General features: G+C 42.3%; 1 protein-coding gene and 1 pseudogene across 1 annotated transcript; one reads left to right on the forward strand and one right to left on the reverse strand.

Moving 5' to 3' along the window:
- Nucleotides 1-907: 907 nt before the first annotated feature.
- On the reverse strand, nt 908-18,327 carry LBH (LBH regulator of WNT signaling pathway). Its single transcript, XM_042445159.1, has 3 exons — nt 18,118-18,327; nt 11,345-11,444; nt 908-2,648 (listed from the first exon to the last, which is right to left on the reverse strand). Exons 1-3 carry the CDS (start codon nt 18,141-18,143, stop codon nt 2,460-2,462), a joined length of 315 nt encoding a protein of 104 aa, XP_042301093.1. The 5' UTR covers nt 18,144-18,327; the 3' UTR covers nt 908-2,459.
- Nucleotides 13,156-13,269, forward strand: LOC121920071 (annotated as a pseudogene).
- Nucleotides 18,328-19,802: the final 1,475 nt, after the last annotated feature.

The following is a 19,802-nucleotide window of genomic DNA, read 5'->3' on the forward strand; positions in this document are numbered from 1 at the left end:
CAACTGTCACAGTGACAAAAGTAGTTTGAAAAAATGCTAGCTTTTTTCCCTGAGGCTCAAAAAAGAATTTTACAGAAATATAGAATGTAATATACAACAGGAGAAGTTTGACTGGAGTGCTTTGTTCTTCCACATTCAAAAGTGACAGAAATACAAGCAACATTTTTTAAAAATAGGCAGAAAAGGATACGTAAATATTTGAAGACAAACAGCATTTCCACTCTCAAGCATTAAGGTTCTTTGCTTTTTTATGAGTGGCTAACATTTGACAACTTCAAACCTGGGACAAAAAAAAATCAGGAAACAAAAAAGCAACCTTCAAAAGGGAGGAAGTAGGGTGACTGAGGGTGGTGTGCAGGTGTAACAATTCATTCTACTGAACAAGCAAGACAAGAACAGATGTCAAAGATACAAGACCATAAAACATCTGGATCCATTGGTTTTGAAGCAACCTTCGTTAGGTCAGGACACAAAATAAGTTTCAGTGAGGCCAAAACATCCACCAAGACAGGTAGTACATGTGTGACAAGTTCTTGGCTGCTGAAAGAACACACAAGAACACCCAACTCTATCCCTACATTATTATACTTTTTAAAAACTCACGCAGTTGTCTGCAACCTCACAACCACATGTAACAATGACTCACAGCTGTTAAAAAGTTATTGCCATTATGTTAAAAACACAAGCAAGACAAGACTGGGGGAAAATAGCCTGCTGATTTCAACAAGCAAACTCCTCTCCTTATCGGCATTTTTAAACTACTCATGAGGTATCAAATGCAAATATATACACAAAAAGTCCCCATAATTTTCTAAGAAAAAATAAAATTAAAATAACAATACATGAGCCAATAAACAAGGGACACAAGAAACTCTTCTGAATATCCTGTTAAGGCTGTGACACATGCATTTTTAGTGTCTCCAGAATTAAAATGGAAACTATTGGCTTTGGATTTCTCAGAGTGGTCCTTTCATACTCTGAAGTCGCAGCAAGAACTTCCACCAAAACATCAGATGGTGCTTTCCTAGAAAGCTACAAGTTTAGCTTATCACGTAATTAGTTTTCCTTCTCCTGAGAGGGGGAAAAACAGGGGAAAAGGAAGATCATTCCTGGGAATTTGGAACTTGAGAAAAATTTAGTCCCATTGATAGGTCCCACAGATATGTTCAAAAAGCACATTATCTTCTCCACAGTACTTAGCAATAGTAACACTTCAAAAAATATATATATATATTGAAGAGAAGGCCTGCTTTCCTTAAGCAATTACTTATACTATCCCATATTCAGATTACTTTCAAAATTCTGTTCAGGCTCTTGGTAACTATTGGACCAGGTTGACTTCTATATTAGAATGAAAAATGAGTTCTTGATGGCTATACTGGTCAAAGACCGAATAAATTTTTGAGTTCTTGATGGAGCTTTTGCCCATGATCAAATCAACCTTAGTTGTTAGTTTCAACAGAGAAACTGGGCTTTTACAGCAATAACATGAATAATTGACTAGGGTTTTAACAGCAACTTCGGCAACAGGAAAAGCAAATATATAGGCAAATTATTATTTATGTCAAAACACTCTTATGTCTTTTTAAAAACCCATCCAACTGCCACCCATACTGGACTTCTTTACTTTTCAATAATGGGTAGAATGAACAAGGCTATTGTGGGACAAGTGGCAAAGGACTGGGTAATGTCAACAGCCCTACACAAAGCTATTCAGCCAAAATGTCTATTTTAAGGATAAGTGGCAGAAGGGGGGTGGGGGGGAGAGAAAAGAAGGAAAAAGTTTGTGTGTGTAAGAGGCTAGGCAAGCCAATGCCAAATACCCTGATGCCATCAGAGGTTGCCTGTGTCCTGAATATGATCATGGATTGGGAAAATTATTGATCCATTGCTCCTCTATGCTGCAATAGCAGGAATACCTGCCTCACTTGGTGATGTCACTGGAGCATGTCATCATATCTCCCGACCCTGACATACATGCACGCACACACACAAAAACATAAGCACTATAAGAAGGCAAAATTTCAAGAGATGAATACTATTCTCATGCTTTTGTGACCAGAGGCAGTTCCTTACATAAACGCAGCTGCATTTTTACATTTTGCAGCCATTTCTTCCTCTCCACACACTTCAGAACAAGTGTGTTTCCTGCCTGCCTAATCTTTCACCAACGCGACCTGTAACTTCACAGCTGCCCCAGATAACCTCAACAAAATTCAACAGTAATTTAAAAAAAAAAAATCAGCCATTTCTTCCCTCTGTCCAACTTTCTTAGTTAGTTTCAGCTGGAGATTGTCACATCAAGCACTTCAGTTCTCAGTAGAGAATATGAAAAACTAAGATCTTGCAGGTGCAAGTCTGAATGTCTTTTGTAGAAAAAGACCTTCCAGAACAGTTGTTCTCTCCCTTCAAGATGACTCTGCATCTTTAGTAGTACAGACAGGCTCTATCTGTGCCATTTATTGCTCCTTGCTCTCTTTCTTTCCTTCATCACAGTTTTCATCCCCTTCTTCCTGGACAAGGAATTCCTCTGGTGGCCATCTTAACTCCCCACTCTCCACATCCCCTTCTGTTGGCTCCACCACAATCGAAGGCAGACGGTCCTTCAGCTTACAATAGCGATCAAAGTCAGAAGGGTCAGGAAAGATCTGGGGGGGAAAAATTGAAAGAGTCAGTGTTTCTACCATACTCTCTGGTACACATTCTGATCTCACTTTATTATAACTTTTTGAGGTAGACAATGGCATTTTCAAATAAGGTACCTGTAAGCATCATGACTGGACTGTAGGTCCTCCACATGCTTGATTTAACACTCTTCTCATTAAATTCACACTGATTTTTATTTTTTAACAAAAGATCTAAGGTAGGAATGGACACCATAACAACATTCAGCTTAATTTCATGCACCTACAAAGCTCAGAAAAGTTATTTGGTACAACATCTCCCAGAAACCAACAACTACCATGGAAATTTTCCAAACTCTTATCATCCCAATGCACAATTTCCATTCAAACCTATCAAAAGCAGCTGTCACTCTCTTAGGAACACACTAGGCAGAGAAAAATGAATGAAGAGAGAAAATATGTGCCACTCCCAACCCAATATCACTCACAGGGAAATGAAAACTGCAAAATAAAAGACCCCCCCCCCCCATTTTGTGGCTCTGCAGGCTAAAGGATCCTGGGAGTCATTGTCTCCAAATGTTATTTTAACAAGATCATTATCACACATGTCTCTGTTTACTTCTTGGGGGAAAATCACATTCATATCTACAAATAAGAAGCCTCCTTGATCATACTATATTTAACATCCCCCCTCCCCCCACAAAGACACACACAGACATATGGCTCTCATTCGGCCACAAATCCACATATTCAAAAATTATGTGAAAGGGTTCTTGTCCTGTACCAAAATATGCCTTTAGAATCTCTTCCCAGAGCAGGCAAATGGGCAGCATAGTGTAGGTCAGTTGCTCCCAAACTGATCCTCCAGATGTTTTGAACTTCAGTTCCCAGAAGCCCCAGCCAACTTGGCCAACCATCAGGGATTCTGGAAACTGAAGTCCAAAATATCTGGAGGACCAACGATTGGGAAACACTGGTGAGGGTGGTTGTCAGATGTGTTGGCAACTACTCCAAGTCAATGTAACCCCATATTCCCAAACACAAACAAACACACATGCTATCCCCATCTACCTCCCATCATTTCAGCCCCTCTACATGCTCTACTAGTAAATAATATGCTTAGAATTCCTGCCAGTGTCGGTCTAAATATAAAACCCAGTACTTCCAGCTGGACTATAAGAAATCTGCTTCTACTTTCCTCAACACTTAGCATTGCCAGATATTTTAAGGCAGCTTGACTAATTCACAGACATGGAAAGGTTTTGTAAATTTTCAGAACACATCAGCCTGATTGTCTCACATGTCACAGCTAAAGGTTCTTCTGCACAATGGCTAAGGATGATAGGGACTGTATTAACAAATCTGGAGGATACGGGATAGGTGATGGATTCCTTGGTTTTTATTCTAATTGCAGGAAACATATGGCCCTCCAGGCCACTATCAAACTACAGCTTCCATCATCCTTTAACAGTGCCTATACTGGCTACGCCAAATCGGATCTGTAGTCCAATATCATCTGCAGGACCATACATTCTAAACCTCAGATGGATCATGTTTTCAGCAGCAAGAATCTGCACACTGTTTCTGGACTACCTGTATTTCAAGCACAATCATGTAAGGGGAACATGCATACATACCCACACAAGCCAGCATGTATGCAAACACATACATTTTTTCCTATGTTGCTTGGGTCATCAGAATACCTGACCCAACAGCGAAATAGACACAGGCATGCTTCCATTTCTTGCAGTGTCTAAGGAACTGCAAGAGATGACTGCTTGGTGAATTATGGGCCCCTACAGATAGGCCAAAATAAAGCTGCTTTGGGTCACTTTGGAGGTATGCTGTTTAAATGCTGCATGCATCCTAAGAGGCCAGAGGCTACGCCAAAGCCAAGCTCCAGTTCCTAAGGACTGGAACGCAGCTTTGGCACAACTTCTGGCCTCTTAAGATGCATGTGTCATTTAAACAGTATACCTTCAAAGTGACCCGAAGCAACTTTATTTTGGCCTATCTGTACAGACCCTATGTTATCTGATTGCTATATAAAAGTGACAAACAATCCTCCCAGTTTGATGGCTCACATGCGAAGTATTTATTCAAGATACATAGTTAATGGTTTTGTGGAAACACACTAAAATGACATAGAAACAGCTAGGCATTTGGCCCTCCAGATGTTGAACTGCAACTCCTAGGATTCCTCATCTTTGACTATGATGACAGCCTCTAGACTGCCACCCCTAAAGTAGAGTATTTGAGTATGCATAGGTCATTTCACTATTCTGGCAAGGGCAGATATTTCTCATTCCACTGGCATCATCCAAGACATTAAAAATGTGCAGTGGACATCTCAGAGGTAGCAATAGAATGTTGGATTAGATAGGCTTTTGTTCTGATCTAGCATGGCTCTGCTTCTCTTCTAGCAAGCCTTCCCAAACCAAGATCTCCCCAGGTTTGGTATAACAAGGTCCATAATCTTCAGCCACGATGGCCAATGGTTGGGGTGACATAAGTAGTCATCTGATGTAGTCATCAGAAGACTGGACAAGCCTGAACTTCACAGTATGCTCACATCTCACCTGTTGAACAGTCAGAACTGCAGCTCCCAGCTTTCTTCACCATGAACTACGCTGGTGAAGATGGGTATCTAGAGGGCCCAAGGTTGCTCTCCCTTGCTACAGTCTCTCTCACATGGCTGAATGAGACCAACTGTTATGCTTTTGTATGTTACAGATTAAGCAGAATCTTCAGTACAGCCCAATGTAGACTACAAGATAGTTTGGCATTCATCCAGAGCATCAATAAGGAAAGAAAAGTACAGTAACTACAAGCTGATGATGCTTATAGTGACCAGCAGTGCAGGAAACACCAGAGCAATAAACGTCCCCTGTCCTATTAGGTACATTAGGTCAAACCAGAATAGCCGCTTTGAAAATAAACTGTCTGTTTCCGCCCACCCCCCTTTAAACTAAGGAATAAATGATTTCCTTAAATAAACATCCCTCAAATGTGTTGTGCCTAGTGGTGTGTATGTGTGTGTGTTTTTTTAATAGACTGGACAATCTTATCTCCAACAGCTGCAATAAGAGGTCAGGATTTTTCCACTAACTCATGCCTTTTTTAAAGTCATGAAAGCAGCATAAAAATGAGATGTAAGTGCTCTCAAGGATTAGGGATGGCCCAATGGAAAATAAATGAAGTCACATTTCCCAGCATGTGACGGATAGGGAAACAAGACAAGGGTGTCTATAGGAACAAAGGAGTTTTTGCATTATGACATTTTTATTCATAAAGGGAATCAATTGAATGTAACCTTTGCTTTCCTCTTGGAAAAAATGAATCTACTAGAGGTAGATTTCATCTTTAGTGTTTGCTCACACATAACACTATCCCAACTTGGCTTCTTAGGGATATCCTTAAAGATGAATAATGTAGTCATTGAAACACTAAAAATGCCAAGGTAGTAACTGCAACTACCTTATGTAAGGCAGTCTTCCTTGAAATGAGATGGATATAGGCCTACCTCAGTTAACAAAGCCTCTGACAAAAAGTTTGCTGAAGCACACAGAACTGCCCTTCTTTGTGATGTAGGAACATATTCCCATTCTTTCCATTAAATTTCTGCTGCCAGCACATGTTATGTTAAAGATGCAATGCCTAGGAACACATCTATTTTGTTAACTGAGGTATACCTATAATATGATTGGGTTCTCTGGAAAGCCATGGGTGAGAAATGTGGCCTGAGCAAAGCTGGATAGAAACAGACTCTTCCACTGCTGAGCATATCCTGGAAACTTAACCTTGCACTCATACTATCCATTTCAGATTTGCACCACATTATGCCAGACCTGATGTGCAAATGCTCATTTAGTTCAAATATCAGTTCATACTTTGTGTGGTTATTTCTCAATTGCCAGAAACTGCTCATACTGAAAGTATGTGGAAAGTTGGATTATATAAGGTCACCCTGATCAGCTGTTCCAAGCCTCCATCTATTACTAAAACAATGGAAGGTGCAGCTTCTGGAAGAAAGGGTTTTCGTGGCTGCCATAATGTATTAATATTTGAAACAGACTGGAAATATTCCTTTTTGACTACAGTATCCAGAATCTCCTAGCTCATAAAGGAGTCCCAGGAAATACAATGTCCGCAAGCTCTGATGCAATTGGATCCCTATAAACCTCTTATTTCATCAGATAATTTATTATTATTTAGAATATTTATATCCTGCCTTTTGAAAAGAAAAATATCCAATCAGCCATCTCACTACAGACTTGAAAGCAACCACACTTTTTTTGTTGTTGTTAAAAAAAAATCCTATACCAACCCTAACACTGAAGTCCTTGGATTCAGAAGTCCAACTTGAGCAACCATACAAGTACTTCTTTTGCCTGACAACCCAGAAAGGAGATGAAACTGAAACTTTCAAGCTAAAGATGGTCCTCTTCTGTGCCTGGTCTCTCCCCCCATCCCCCAACTCAACTCTGCTTCCTCTAGATCTGACTGAACTTGGCACCAGCAGTGGAAAATATTTTAGCAACCACAAAAAGGCTTACTGTATGTCAGCCTCCTCTTGAATATGAACTAGAAGGACTGGGCTGCAGCAAAAGTCGCTGGAAGGAAACTGAGCCAGGCTAATAAAGAGACCAATACTACTGAAGGGAGATTAAAAATAACCACTTAGCCCTTTCACTGGCTATTTTGTTGTCCATATAACTGAACCCATTTTTTAAAAAGCAATTTTGCCATAGTGCAGCCATATTCAGATTGCCACTAGTATGGTTGGGTTCAAACACAATGCTTACATATGCTGCCAAATGCATCCTACAAGAAATCTTCAGGTTCTGTTGTGTTCTTACTTAGATGGTAAATACAGGTAGTGTGCCAAGTACATCACAAAACATAGCTGGTACTTTTTCTCGCTTAGGTGAGTCAAAGGTTATGAAACATTTCCCTACACACCATTTATTCTAGAGCTTGGGGAAATTATTTTTGGACTTGGCAACAATGGCCACATGATGGTCAGAAACTTCTAAACCACAGTCCCCTAAATTGACTTGCCAAACTCTAGTTCAGAAATACCCTCCACCAATATTTTGCAGCTAAGAAATCATACAGTTGAAGCAATACATCCCAAGATCATTTACTCACAGAAGAAAGCTATGGGACAATTCTTGATGCTGTTAAAACACACACTGAAAGATATCCACCCCATGATCCGCTGCAAATTTGGCATTCTTCTGGGATGCCACTCCTGGACCTGTATATAACTAATTGAAAAATACTGCTGTGTCAATTGACTGCTTGAGCTACTTCTGCCAAGAGCCAGTCTTGAATGCTCTGGTTCTCTTCTGAATCATTGGATTTAGTTATTTACCAGCTGTTCAGGGCAATTTGACTAGAAATAGGAAACACTTGCATCTAAAGTTAAGCATATTGTTTCATTTCCATTCCAAGGTTTTTTTTTTAAATTTCAAGTCAAGTCATTGTTTTGCCAACCAGTGAAGAGCTTTAGTCCTTTGCAGCCTCAGTTTCAAAGTCCTTTATTAGAAATGCACAAGAAGGCAATTAAGCACTTCCAAACAGTAAGCATAACTTGAAAGAACTAGGACAATAACAAGTCATCCCATACTAAAAGTAGTAAAGCATAATAGGCTGAAAATGAATGAAGCCTTCATAGGAACATTTGACCATTTTGTGGAAACCAAATTGCATAAAAATAGTGTTAATACCTCAGTAGGACTTGCAGGACACTTAAAAACATCCCAAGATGACATTTCATAGAATCCTAGAGTTGGAAGAGACTGCAAGGGCCATGCAGTCCAACCCCCCCCCCCCCGCCATGCAGGAAATCTAAATCAAAGCATCCCCGACAGATGGCCATCCAGTCTCTGTTTCTCCCCTCCAATACATTATGAGACGTTAACAAAGAAATGTGGAGTAAGTAAATAATTTTCTCTTCTGTTTTTTCTGATGAATTTCCACCACTGCTCTTCTTAAACTGGGGGAGTTAAAGATCTCTAAAGCCAGTGTGGTATAGTGGTTTGAGCACTAGACTATGACTGGAGACCAGGATTCAATCCACACTCAGCCATGAGAACTCCATTGGGTAATCTTGGGCAAATCACACTCTCTCAACCTCAGAAGAAAGAAAAGAGAAATCCCCTCTGAACAAATCTTGCAAAAACAAAAGAAAAAAACCCCAACCTCGTGATAGTTTTGCTTTTTAACAGTCACCTAGAGTAGCCTTATCAGAAATTACTTGAAGGCACACAACAATAAATTTCTCACCTGTTTAATAAACATCAACTATAAAGACCTTAATTTTAAAAAAAGGCATTTGCCTAGAGCCCAAAAGGCATTACATTCAGCAGCACCTGAGCATCCAACCAAGATTTTCTTTGGCTAACTGGCATATCAGAAACCTACATGGCATATTGCCTGCCTACTCAATGTGATGATAGGGCAAAAGTCCTAGGATAACAGGTGCTTCGTCCATAAGTGACTCTGTGATTTGCAGCTGCTATGACTGGGAATGCTGACATCTGGAAATGACCTATGCCATGTCAGCTGTTTTATGTATACATTTTAAAGGTGACTGGAGAAATGCTCCCTTCCTCCCACCTGTCCCCACTGTAGTGCAATAGGAGGGATCATAATTCAAGCACTCCAAGCCAGTCTAGTTCTTAATGCAGAACCACAAACCAGCAGAACAGCTGCAAGCCACCAAGAGACAGCAATTCTGAAAAGTTTCCACTTGTTTCTTCTTTCAGTCTGTGGTAGTCTAATAAAAAGAAAAGCTGCTTTGCTAGCTTTAGATCAGCAACAGGGCTCACCTTGATGATTTCTGTACCCCTTGAAATAAGGCTGATACCCGTTTTTCTGTTTCTAGCTCAGGGACAGAGTTCCTGCAAGCCTGTAATCAGCCCTGTTCTATCTAAGATGGGTGATAGGTGAATTATCCCAACGCACAGCACAAAGCAACCTCCAACACCATTTTAACCTCATCCATGCTAGTAGCATGGTGTAGTGATTTGAGAGTTGGAATATGACTTTGAAGACCAAGGTTCAATTTCCAGCTTGGCCATAAAACCCACCTTAGGCAAGTCACATGCTCTCAGCCTCAGGGGAAGGCAATATCAAACCTCCTCTAAACAAATTTTGCCAACAAACCACCATGACAGGGCTACCTTAGGGTCAGGCACACAACAACAACAATTGTTGACAGCTCACATATGGATTTTTAGCTATTCTTTCATGTTCACGTTAGAAGAAATCCCTGTCAATCTCACATGGATGCTAGAAATGGAGACAATGTTCTAATGTGTGTTGCAGGTCCTTGGATAGTATGGCCAGAGTTTCGAAGATGCAATCCAACAATATCTGGGGGTCCACATTTGAGATGTACTGGTCTAGAGAGTATTAACATATGGTTAACACAACTCATTATCTACACTACAATTTATTAGTAGCCAGTGTGTTTGATTTGCAAGGACACAGGCAGATGAGAATAAGCATGGTTCCTGACTTTAACATCTTAAAAGTATGTTAAAAGGGGGCTGTTGTCAAAGCACCAATGGGAGTAAAACAAGAGTTTTCAAGTAAGTCATTCAAAATTATTTTAATTCTGATTAAATCAATAAGAAGCTTATTTGTGTGAAAAGGGACTAAAGATTATGAACATCTTACTGACTTTACCAGCAGGTTGTCAGTGGAATAAACTGCTTTGGAGGGTAGTAGACCCTCCTTGGAAGGTCCTTCAAGAGAGGTTGGCTGCTCATTTCTCATGCATGAGTTGTGTAGTCAGTTGGTAGGGGGATGGACTAGGTGGCCCTTGCAGCTCTTCCAGCACTATGATTCTATGATCTTGTCAAGTAAGTATGGCAAAATCAGCCTTAAGTAGCAAGTCACCATGCAGCAGTTAGATTCATATAGTTTTTTCTGTTGTCAAATGGTGAGGAAGGAGAACCACAGAAACGAACATAAAACAGCTTCCCTTTTCTCTGCTTGAATACAGCATTATCAACCACTTTCAGGATAAAGACAAAATAAGCCAAGTGACTCCAAATAAAATAGCCATCTGCTTTTACTGCAAAGTGACAATAAATACAACTGCTGGATGTAACCCTAAGTATGTCTATGAAAGCTCAAGCTACCAGTTTCTTAATCTCAGTGTTACAAGATCCTTTTGCATGCTGAATATGTTTGTTCAGGAGTAAATCATAAGAATGTAACATTCCTGCAGTTAGACCAAAAGCCTCCCTAAACCACCATTCTCTCATTGGCACAATGGCCAAGCAAATATTTAGCCCCACAGCAGGACATGAGCACAGCAGCACTCTTTTGCACATGCTCCCTAGCAATTACTATAGAGAGGCATATTGCCTCCATGATCAACACATTAAACCATAATGAGTATTTGACACTGATACACTTGGCTTCCTTGAATTTGTCTAGTATGTCACCCATTAAACCTCCTGTCCCTATTAAATTGCTGCATATTTAATTGGGATAAGCCCCATTCAAGTCAATGAGCCTTACTCCCAAAGTAATAGTAGAAAGGATCAGGTGCCTGGTTAGCTTCTTTTTTTCAAGGAAGCACTCCAACCTCTCTCAGAAGTTTTAAAATATTAAGAATAAAGTAACAGGTCAGTTGGTCGGAAGGGTCACCACCTAATCCCAACCAGCTAACAGTGCTCTATGGTGCAGAGCAAGCTTACCTGATAGGATAGGCCATCTTTGCGGGGGCTTAAACCAATCTCGTCCATAGATGGAGCGCTCATCACCTCAGTCATGTCAACTGATCTCAAATAATCAGGGCTGGAAAAAGAGGTGGAGAGATTGAGATGTTAGCAGTCCCATTCAGTTGCCACCATCACCAGGCAATCTAAAATACAGTGGATCCTTGTTATACGCTGGGGTTTGGTTCCAAGATCTCCCGTGGATAACAAAATCTGCAGATGCTCAAGTCCCATTAAATATAATGACACAGCAAAATGGTGTCCCTTATAAAAATTGGAAAATCAAGATTTGATATTTGAAATTTATACTTTTTGTTAACATTTTCAAACCGTGGATAAAAAAATCTGTGTATAAGAAGGGCCGACTGTATTATTAACAAGCAGGACTTCATGTTGCTAAGGCTACAGTTACTATGACCTTGCATCTCATACTTTACAACAGAGGTGGGCAATTACACTTTGGCTGCTTCCCCACTGCAGAAATAATCCAGGTTAACACTACTTTAACTGCTATGGCTCAATACTATGGAATTCTGGGAACTGTAGTTTTGTGAGACATTTAGCCTTCTCTGTCAGAGAGCTCTTGTGCCACATCAAATAACCCCTTCTACAATTCCCTAATATTGAACAGTTAAAGTGGTGTCAACCTGAATTATTTCTGCTGTGTGGATACAGCCTTGGAGACCAGTTTTCAGAGGCCACATACCAAGAGATGGGAAGTGGCCAGAGGTTAACGTCTGGTTTGGGAAGGGGAGGGAAGTACTTTTAAAATGTGGGGAGCATCATACAACTTATTTAAAAGATAATCTGGCACTCCCAGAGATTCTTAGGGAAAGCAATTCATCCTTTTTGTTTTTGGCCATTAAAAAGGCGGCCTGGAAAATCTAGAATCTGGCTTAAGGGCAGCAGAAACAGTCATGGGTCCACAGGCTGCTCAAGCACTACAATTTGCTTCTGCTTTATAGGTTCTGAAAACACCTTAGTGTTGCTGTTTTAGTTGGATAAAGTGCCAGCATGTTTTAGTGGTTTGAGTGTTGGACAAGTGCTCTGGGAGACCAGGATTTGAATCACCACCAACGGATAACTTTGGGACTTTTAGTCTCAGCCTAAGAGGAAGGCAGTGGCAAAGCTGAAAAAATCTTGCCGAGAAAACATGAGATAGTCACCATAAATTGGTTAAATTGAAGCCACAAAACAACAAAATACAGTGGGCCCTTGGTATCCGCTGGGAATTGATTCCAGGATCCCCCGTGGATATCAAAATCCATGGCTGCTCAAGTCGCATTAAATACAATTGCACAGTGAAGTGGTATCTTGCATAAAATGGCAAAATTAAGGTTTGCTTTTTGTCATACACATACTGTATTAGTATTTTAAAACTGTGGATGGTTAAATCCTCGAGTAAAGAATCTGTAGATAAGGAGGAACGACTGTACTCTTAGGCTTTTTGGAAATCGCTGTAATGGTAAAGGTCAATGGTCAGCTTCTTTGCACCTCAGAGGAACTTGTACTGCCCTTTGTATTAAAACGCAAGGAATCTTAATCCATCATTTTCCAACCTGCTGCCCTCTGGAGGTGGTGGAGTGCAAATCCCATCAGCATGGCCTGGAGACTGAGGTCCAACTTTTCCAGAATTGGATCTAAAGGATCTTCTCTGCAATTGCATTTAAATCCAGTGCTGGAAAAGTTAGTTTTTAGCGTTACAACTCCCTCAGCTTGTATAGCCAGTGGCCATGTAAATTCACCAAGTTCTGTCTGGGATTGCTGCCCCTTTGTTTACTGAACTAATTTTATTTGCCCTGCTTTTGAGGGCTCATCCATTGCACTCCGGGTGTGCTGACCCCTGCAATTTCCTCAAATGCAGGAAACTCAACTGCATAATTTGTGAGGGTGGGGGGCCTTCCAGTTTATTTCTGTAACTTCTGCTGAAGAGATTTTGGTGTTGGGAATAAGATTTCACTCACACTCATTGTTTCCGGTATAATCAACTCTGAAAGCAAAAGTAGATTTGCATACATATCCTGTAACTTCTGTATTTCAGAGTATGTTGATATCATTTCCATTTCCAGGCACAGGACTTTTAAAAGTTGCTTGCATCCACTCTTTTCATCTCCCAAATTCTAACCACTATCATCTGAGACTTTTCTGACCTGACCTACCACTGCGTTTATCAACAGACACTTGACAAGCTTGAGATGCTGAATTTCAAGGTTAAGATTTGAGGGAAAAGCTTTAAGGGAATATTTAAGGAGAAAAAAATAAACCAGATCATGCAGTGAGGAGAAATCACTGGTGCACTTAAAGAACAAGCTATATCATGATCAAGACAACCAGTGTGATGTAGTGGTTTGAGCACTGGATTATGACTCTGGAGACCAAGGTTCAATTCCCTCCTCGGCCATGAAACCTACTGGGTGACCACGGACAAGTCACATACTCTCAGCCTCAGGAGAAGGCCATGGCAAGCCTCCTCTGAACAAACCTTGCCAAGAAACCCCAATGTTAGCTTTGCCTTAGAGTCGCTGTAAGTTGGAAATGACTTGAAGTCAAACAACAACAACAACAACAACAAACAACATAACCAAGCTATCAACATACATGGCACCTGTGTAAGATCCATCTAAAAATAACAAATCCTTTTTCAGGCAGCATCCACTCTGTTAATTAGACCAGAGTAACAAGGAACAAAAATAGACTTCCTACCCTTAAATAAACCTATTTGCAGCATCAACCTAGTTTTTGTGCTCAGAGACCTACATTAAGCAGGATCAGCCTCATGCAGCATACTCTAGATCTAGACAGGTTCAGCATTTTGTCAGATTAATTCCCTCTTGCTTCCATATATCCTGAAAATTTTCTGAAGGAAACTGTTTTGATCTCTCTGTTACTCCAAGTCCTGTTATTCACAGAGAGTAAGAAATGGCACAGAGGCACAGGACCAACACTATGTAAAGCTGCTGAAAAGTTTTCAAGAGTTTACCAACAGTCTGATGGTGGAGTGCTCTTTGATAGCAAAATGTTTTGGGCCACCCCTGCCTGCTGGAATTTGGGAAAGTTAAGAAAAATATATGTAAGTCACAAAAAATGTATGTATGTCACAAAACTGTTATGATTTGAATTCATTTGCAAGAGAACTGCAAGGCACAGATGATAAGTAATCAGCCCCCTTCTCTTTCAATGTCTGCACATGGGAAGAAAAACAAAATTAATTCTAATGGACAGTTAGCTGGCTGAATCCTTGCAAGCAGAGGGGCCTAAATAGCCTCATTGCACCAGATCCTGTCTGTCTTGCAAACTAAGCAGAGTCAGCCCTGGCTAGTACTCAGTCTGAATACCACATACAGTATGCTTATTTCAGAGTAAGGTACTGACTAACCACCTCAAAAACTAAGAACATTCTATGAACTTGCCTAAGAAAACTCAATGAAATTAATAGGCAGCTTGGAGGCACTTACACTCACTCAGGATGGCAGATCCCTGTCCCTTGAACTAACAACTGGACAGAGAACAACTGTGAAATCTGGCAAGTAGGACTGATTATGAACATCAGAAGCACCCTGCCAAGTAAAAGTGTGGTTTGTACACAAAAATACACCAGAGACACAGAAGTTACCACTTGCTAAAGATCCTGACGCTTGTCAACCCTAGCTCAGCTTACAGGCCTCAAGAACAGCGCTTGCTTTGCCTCTATTCTCCCTGCTCTCAGTTTCTCGGAAGCTGCACCGCCTTTTCTTATATATTACACTCTGCAAAAATCTGCCTTTTTTTCCATACCTGCCAACAAAGGACATTTATGCTGCTAATACTCATTATGAAAGCATTCAGTATTCAAAGTTTATTCATGCATCAGGCCTTAAAATATGCTGCTTCCTTCAATCTATCTTTGCCAGAAGATGGGAGAAAAATACTTAAAGCATCTTTAAACATGCCTGGCCAGTCTCCAAAACATCCAGGGAAGGTGAGGGCACAGCTTTCACACCAGCCAGCTAATAGTTAAGAAACCAGACTGATTTGAGAGGCAAGGAAAGAAACACCGAGGGAAGGAAGCCCTGGTTGCTTGAATTGGAAAAATGTGAAGCACAACTTCCATGCCTTTCTTAAGAGTCTTGGTGATTCTGCCCTGCAGCCCTCTTTTCAAATGCAGAGCCCAGAGGTGGAAAATGTTACACTGAACCACAAATCCCACCCCAAATCCTTGTGTTGTATGTGCCTGTCAGTTTATGGCAATCCCATGGATTTCATTGGATTTTCTTGTTTTCTGCCTTAAAGTCATTCCCAACTTACAACAACTCTAAGGCAACCCTATCACAGGGTTTTCTTGGCAAGTTTCTTCAGAGGTTGTTTGCCATGGCCATCCTCTGAGGATGAGATAGTGTGTCTTGCCCCTGGTCACCCAGTGGGTTTCCATGGCTAAGCAGGAGATTCGAACCCTGGTCTCCCAGTGCCCTAGTCCAATGCTCAAACCATTACACCATTCCTCAATTCCTACTTTGGTTCTCCAGCTGTTTTGCACTTCAGCTCCCAGAATGCCCGACACTGGACCAACCTGGCAGGGGCTTTTGGGAGCTGATCTACAAAACAGCTGGAGGACCAAAGTTTGGAGTCTGAACCTTAGCCCTGGTATTTGTTGTTGGTCTCCCATCCAAGCACTACGCTCACCCTGCTTAGCTTACAAAATGAGCCAGGATCCTTAGGTGCCTCTTAAGGCATCCGTCAGAGACCAAAGTGGTGGACTCTTACAGCCTTGGACTTCCTTGGGAGAAAGAAAGAAGAGTGGCAGAAACAGGAGTTGCCTTTTGTTGCTGGCCTGAAAGACAGCAGCTGCCCAGCAGCACCAGACCACTTCCGAGAAGGATTGGGTTTCCCTGCTTTGCAAAATTGTTCTTTCTGTTGGATCCCTTCAGGAAAACAGAGGGGAAGAGAAACTGACAATGGTTTCATCGGCACTGCAAAAATTATCCGGTTTGACACCACTTTAACAGGCATGGCTTAATGTAATGGGACTCTAGGAATTGTAGTATGTTGGAGCACCAGGCAACTCTTTGCACAAAAAGGAAAAGGCAGTTGCCTTTTCTTTCTTCAGGCATCAGGCCCCAGGAGGAAAGAAACCTACACAGACACACACTACAGACTTAAAGACACAAAAGTGCTTGCCGCAAAACAGCTGCCGGAAAGTCTCTGGAAAGGAGCAAAAGTGCAGAAAAAGTCACAAAACACACACACACACACAGAGACCAGGCCGCCCCTGTTGCAGCCCTAAGCCCTTAACCCGCTGGAGCAGGCAACCCTATTTCAAACTCAGACTTTTCTAAAACCCCAAACTCCCAGGTTAGAGGATGCAGGGGATCTGCAAAGGCAACTTGAGCACATCCCAAACTCATCCAAGAAAAGCGCTCCTCTGATCTCGGTGGCTCAGCAGAAGGGAGCCTAGTTAGGACTTGGGTGGGCAACCATCAAAGAAGCCTAGGGGAGAGCGCCACTGTTGGTCAGAACTGGCATGACTGGAATTAGTGGTTGAGTTCAAGTCCCAAATTCAAGCTGGCTTAGGAGAAGGGGGAAAACTGAAGTCCAGCCCTTCCAGAGGTGCCATAGGCTGGGTCTACAGATCTCCCACAGCCACTGCATTTCAATCCAGGACTGGAAAAGTTACTTTGTAGGACTATCACGGCGTAATGGTTTGAGCATTGGACTAGAACTTCGAATCCCAGCTCGGCTGCGGAAAGTCACAGTTTCTCAGCCTCAGAGGATGGCGAGCAACAAAGGAAGAACAAATTCCTCCTTTGTTGCTCGCCTCTGAAGGAATTTGGCAGGAGAGCTCCAGCTTCCCCCCAATCCTCCTGGAATGAGAAAAAATGAGGGACCAAGCAAAGCAAAGGAAGCCCCATCCCTGCCCAGGGTGGCCCCAGGTCCTCACCAGAAAGGAGGACCAGGCACTGCAAAATAGAGGACGCTCCAAAAAATGGAGGACGTGCTCAAAACAGCCCTGGAGATAGACTCATGCTTCTTTGCCTTGCTCCAAAAGGAGGACTGTTTGGAATCCCTCCTGGGCAGGAGGAGGACGAAATGGAGGGCGGGTCCTGGAAAAGGAGGACGCATCCCGCAAAAGGAGGACGTCTGGCCACCTTGCGAGGAAAGACAATTCGGGGCAAAATCAAAGGCAAAAGAAGCCCGATTTTTGCTCAGGGTGAGCAGAGGTCCTCACCACAAAAGAGGACAAGGCACCACAAAATGGAGGACATTCACAAACAATGGAGCACGCCGCAAAATAAAAGCTAAAAATTCCTCCTGGACAGAAGTGAAGTGGAAAGGGAGGACATGTGCCCTGGAAAAGGAGAACCTTATGTTCACCCTGTCCCTGGAGTCTCATGGATGGATCCCACTTGCGGGGGGGGGGGGGGGAGGGCGTCCTCCACAAAGGAAGACGGCGTTCCCAGCAATATGGAGGACACATCCAAGGAGAAACTTAGTATAAAGCCCTGCTGCTTCGTCCTGCTCAAAATGTAGGACCTCCTGCAACTCCTCCTGGACAGGCAGAAGAAGGATGATAGGGAGGGAGGGAGGAAAAGGAGGACGTAGCTGGTCACCCTGTGCCCAACCCTGAAATAAGGAAGATAATGCATAGGAAAAAAAAGAAAAAAAGAAACGCACTGCATAGTGTAGGACAAAATGGAGGACAGGGCCAAGTAAATATATATATATACACACACACACAAAATTCACTGATACCAGTTATCAATGAGAGCTTTACTCACCAGTGAAGGGGGAAAAATATAGACATGAAGTCCCAACGAAAGAGGCTGAGCCACGTCCTCCTGGATCTAAAGCACAAAGAGGGATCAAGGCAATGGTACACCTTTTCCCGGGGATCAGCCTCGCGTACAAACCCACGCAGGGAAACGCTGGCGTGCACTATACAAAGCTACACCTCCTACCACCCAGCCGACTCGCAGCGAACGCTCCGGGAGCGCCCTTTTATAGGCGGAGGGGGCAGGCGGGCACCGCCCCCTGCCTTCTATGACGTCACCAAATTCATGAATGGCCTCTTCCCTTGCGTCCGACCGGTAGCCGAGGGAAGAGAATGGAATGAGCGGCGGAGCTTTCCCATTGGCCCAGGCGCCTTTATGACATCATCCGCAGGCACAAGCGCAGCGGGCGGCTTCAGAGGGCGGGGCGGTTACCTAACGCAGCAGCAGCAGCAGCAGCAGCAGCAGAGCAGAGGCAGGCTGCTGCTCTTCCCCCTTTCTCCTCTTCTGCATTGCAATGCAAGCAGGGGGCTGCATAATAAGAATAAGAATAATTTTTCACCCCCTTTCTCCTCTTTTCTTGAATGCAAGCAAAGGGCTTTAAAATAATAATAATAATAGAAGAAGGTTTGGACATCATTTTACCCATGCAAGTTTTTAATAAATAGGATGCAATTGCTAAGATCATAATGAGATGCATTTATAGGCTTTCATTCGTAAGAATTTAGGAGTTTATCTCTCTCTCTCGCTCTCTCTCTCTCTGGCTGCATCCACACTGTAGAAATAATCTGGTTTAATGCCATTTTAACTGCCATGGCTCAGTGCTATGGAGTTCTGGGAATGGTAATTTGCGGTGGCACCAGAGCAGAGCTCAACAAACTACCATTCCCAGAATTCCATAGCATTGAGCCATGGCAGTTAAACTGGCTCTTGTGCCACAGTAAACTACACTTCCCAGAATTTCATGACAATTCAAGTGGTATCAAACTGGATTATTTCTGTGCTGTGGATGGAGCCTCTGTCACTCACTTGAAAGAGAGCTGCTTCGCCTATTGCAATAAAATCTAGTCACAGCTCTTTCCTGCCACAGACGGGTTTCAGTCATTCAGAAATATAAAAAAATGTGCAGTGTTATGAATCCAAGGCTCATGCAGTAAATCAGCACATTTTCTTTATGATCATTTATGGAGTGTGTATTACCCACTGTTTCGCCTCAACCTGTATACAAAAGAGTAGAGGATGGGATGCTCACCACTATGCTATGCTGAATCTCGGGAATAAGAGATAGAGTGTGTGTTTTTTTAAAAAATGCTTCTGGGTTGTTTTCCTGCAAGACCTTCATCTCAGAGAAATATAAAAGGTTGCCTTTACCAGAGTTTTCTGACCCATCTTTACTTAATATGGGCTGCACTGACTGGCAGCAGGATTGTAGAGATCCAGGCAGGCTGCCTCTCCTCTTCCTTGAAAAAGTTGAGGATTGAACCTGGGATCTTTGTAAGTACCACTGAGCTCCTATGCCTCCTTTCTTCCTTTGCCCCAACACACAAACATTTGATGCCAGTTTCCTCTATTTCTGCCCAAGCACTGAAACTTGGCTTACTACTTACTATCAACACCACCTGGTACAGACACACGGCCATGAAGATAGTGAAACCAACCTCCCTTTAGCTGCCATGTCACTCTGAGACCACCCT

This window comes from Sceloporus undulatus, chromosome 1 (genome assembly GCF_019175285.1).
Source record: "Sceloporus undulatus isolate JIND9_A2432 ecotype Alabama chromosome 1, SceUnd_v1.1, whole genome shotgun sequence".
In the NCBI taxonomy this organism is placed as follows: domain Eukaryota; kingdom Metazoa; phylum Chordata; class Lepidosauria; order Squamata; family Phrynosomatidae; genus Sceloporus; species Sceloporus undulatus.

Excerpts from the sequence above, each read along its gene's own strand:
- LBH (XM_042445159.1), bottom strand. The coding sequence starts at position 18,143 with ATGTCTATATTTTTCCCCCTTCACTG. Across the intron at positions 11,445-18,117 it reads ATATTTTTCCCCCTTCACTG|CCCTGATTATTTGAGATCAG; the intron begins GTGAGTAAAGCT and ends CTCTTTTTCCAG. Across the intron at positions 2,649-11,344 it reads AAGATGGCCTATCCTATCAG|ATCTTTCCTGACCCTTCTGA; the intron begins GTAAGCTTGCTC and ends TTTCCCCCCCAG.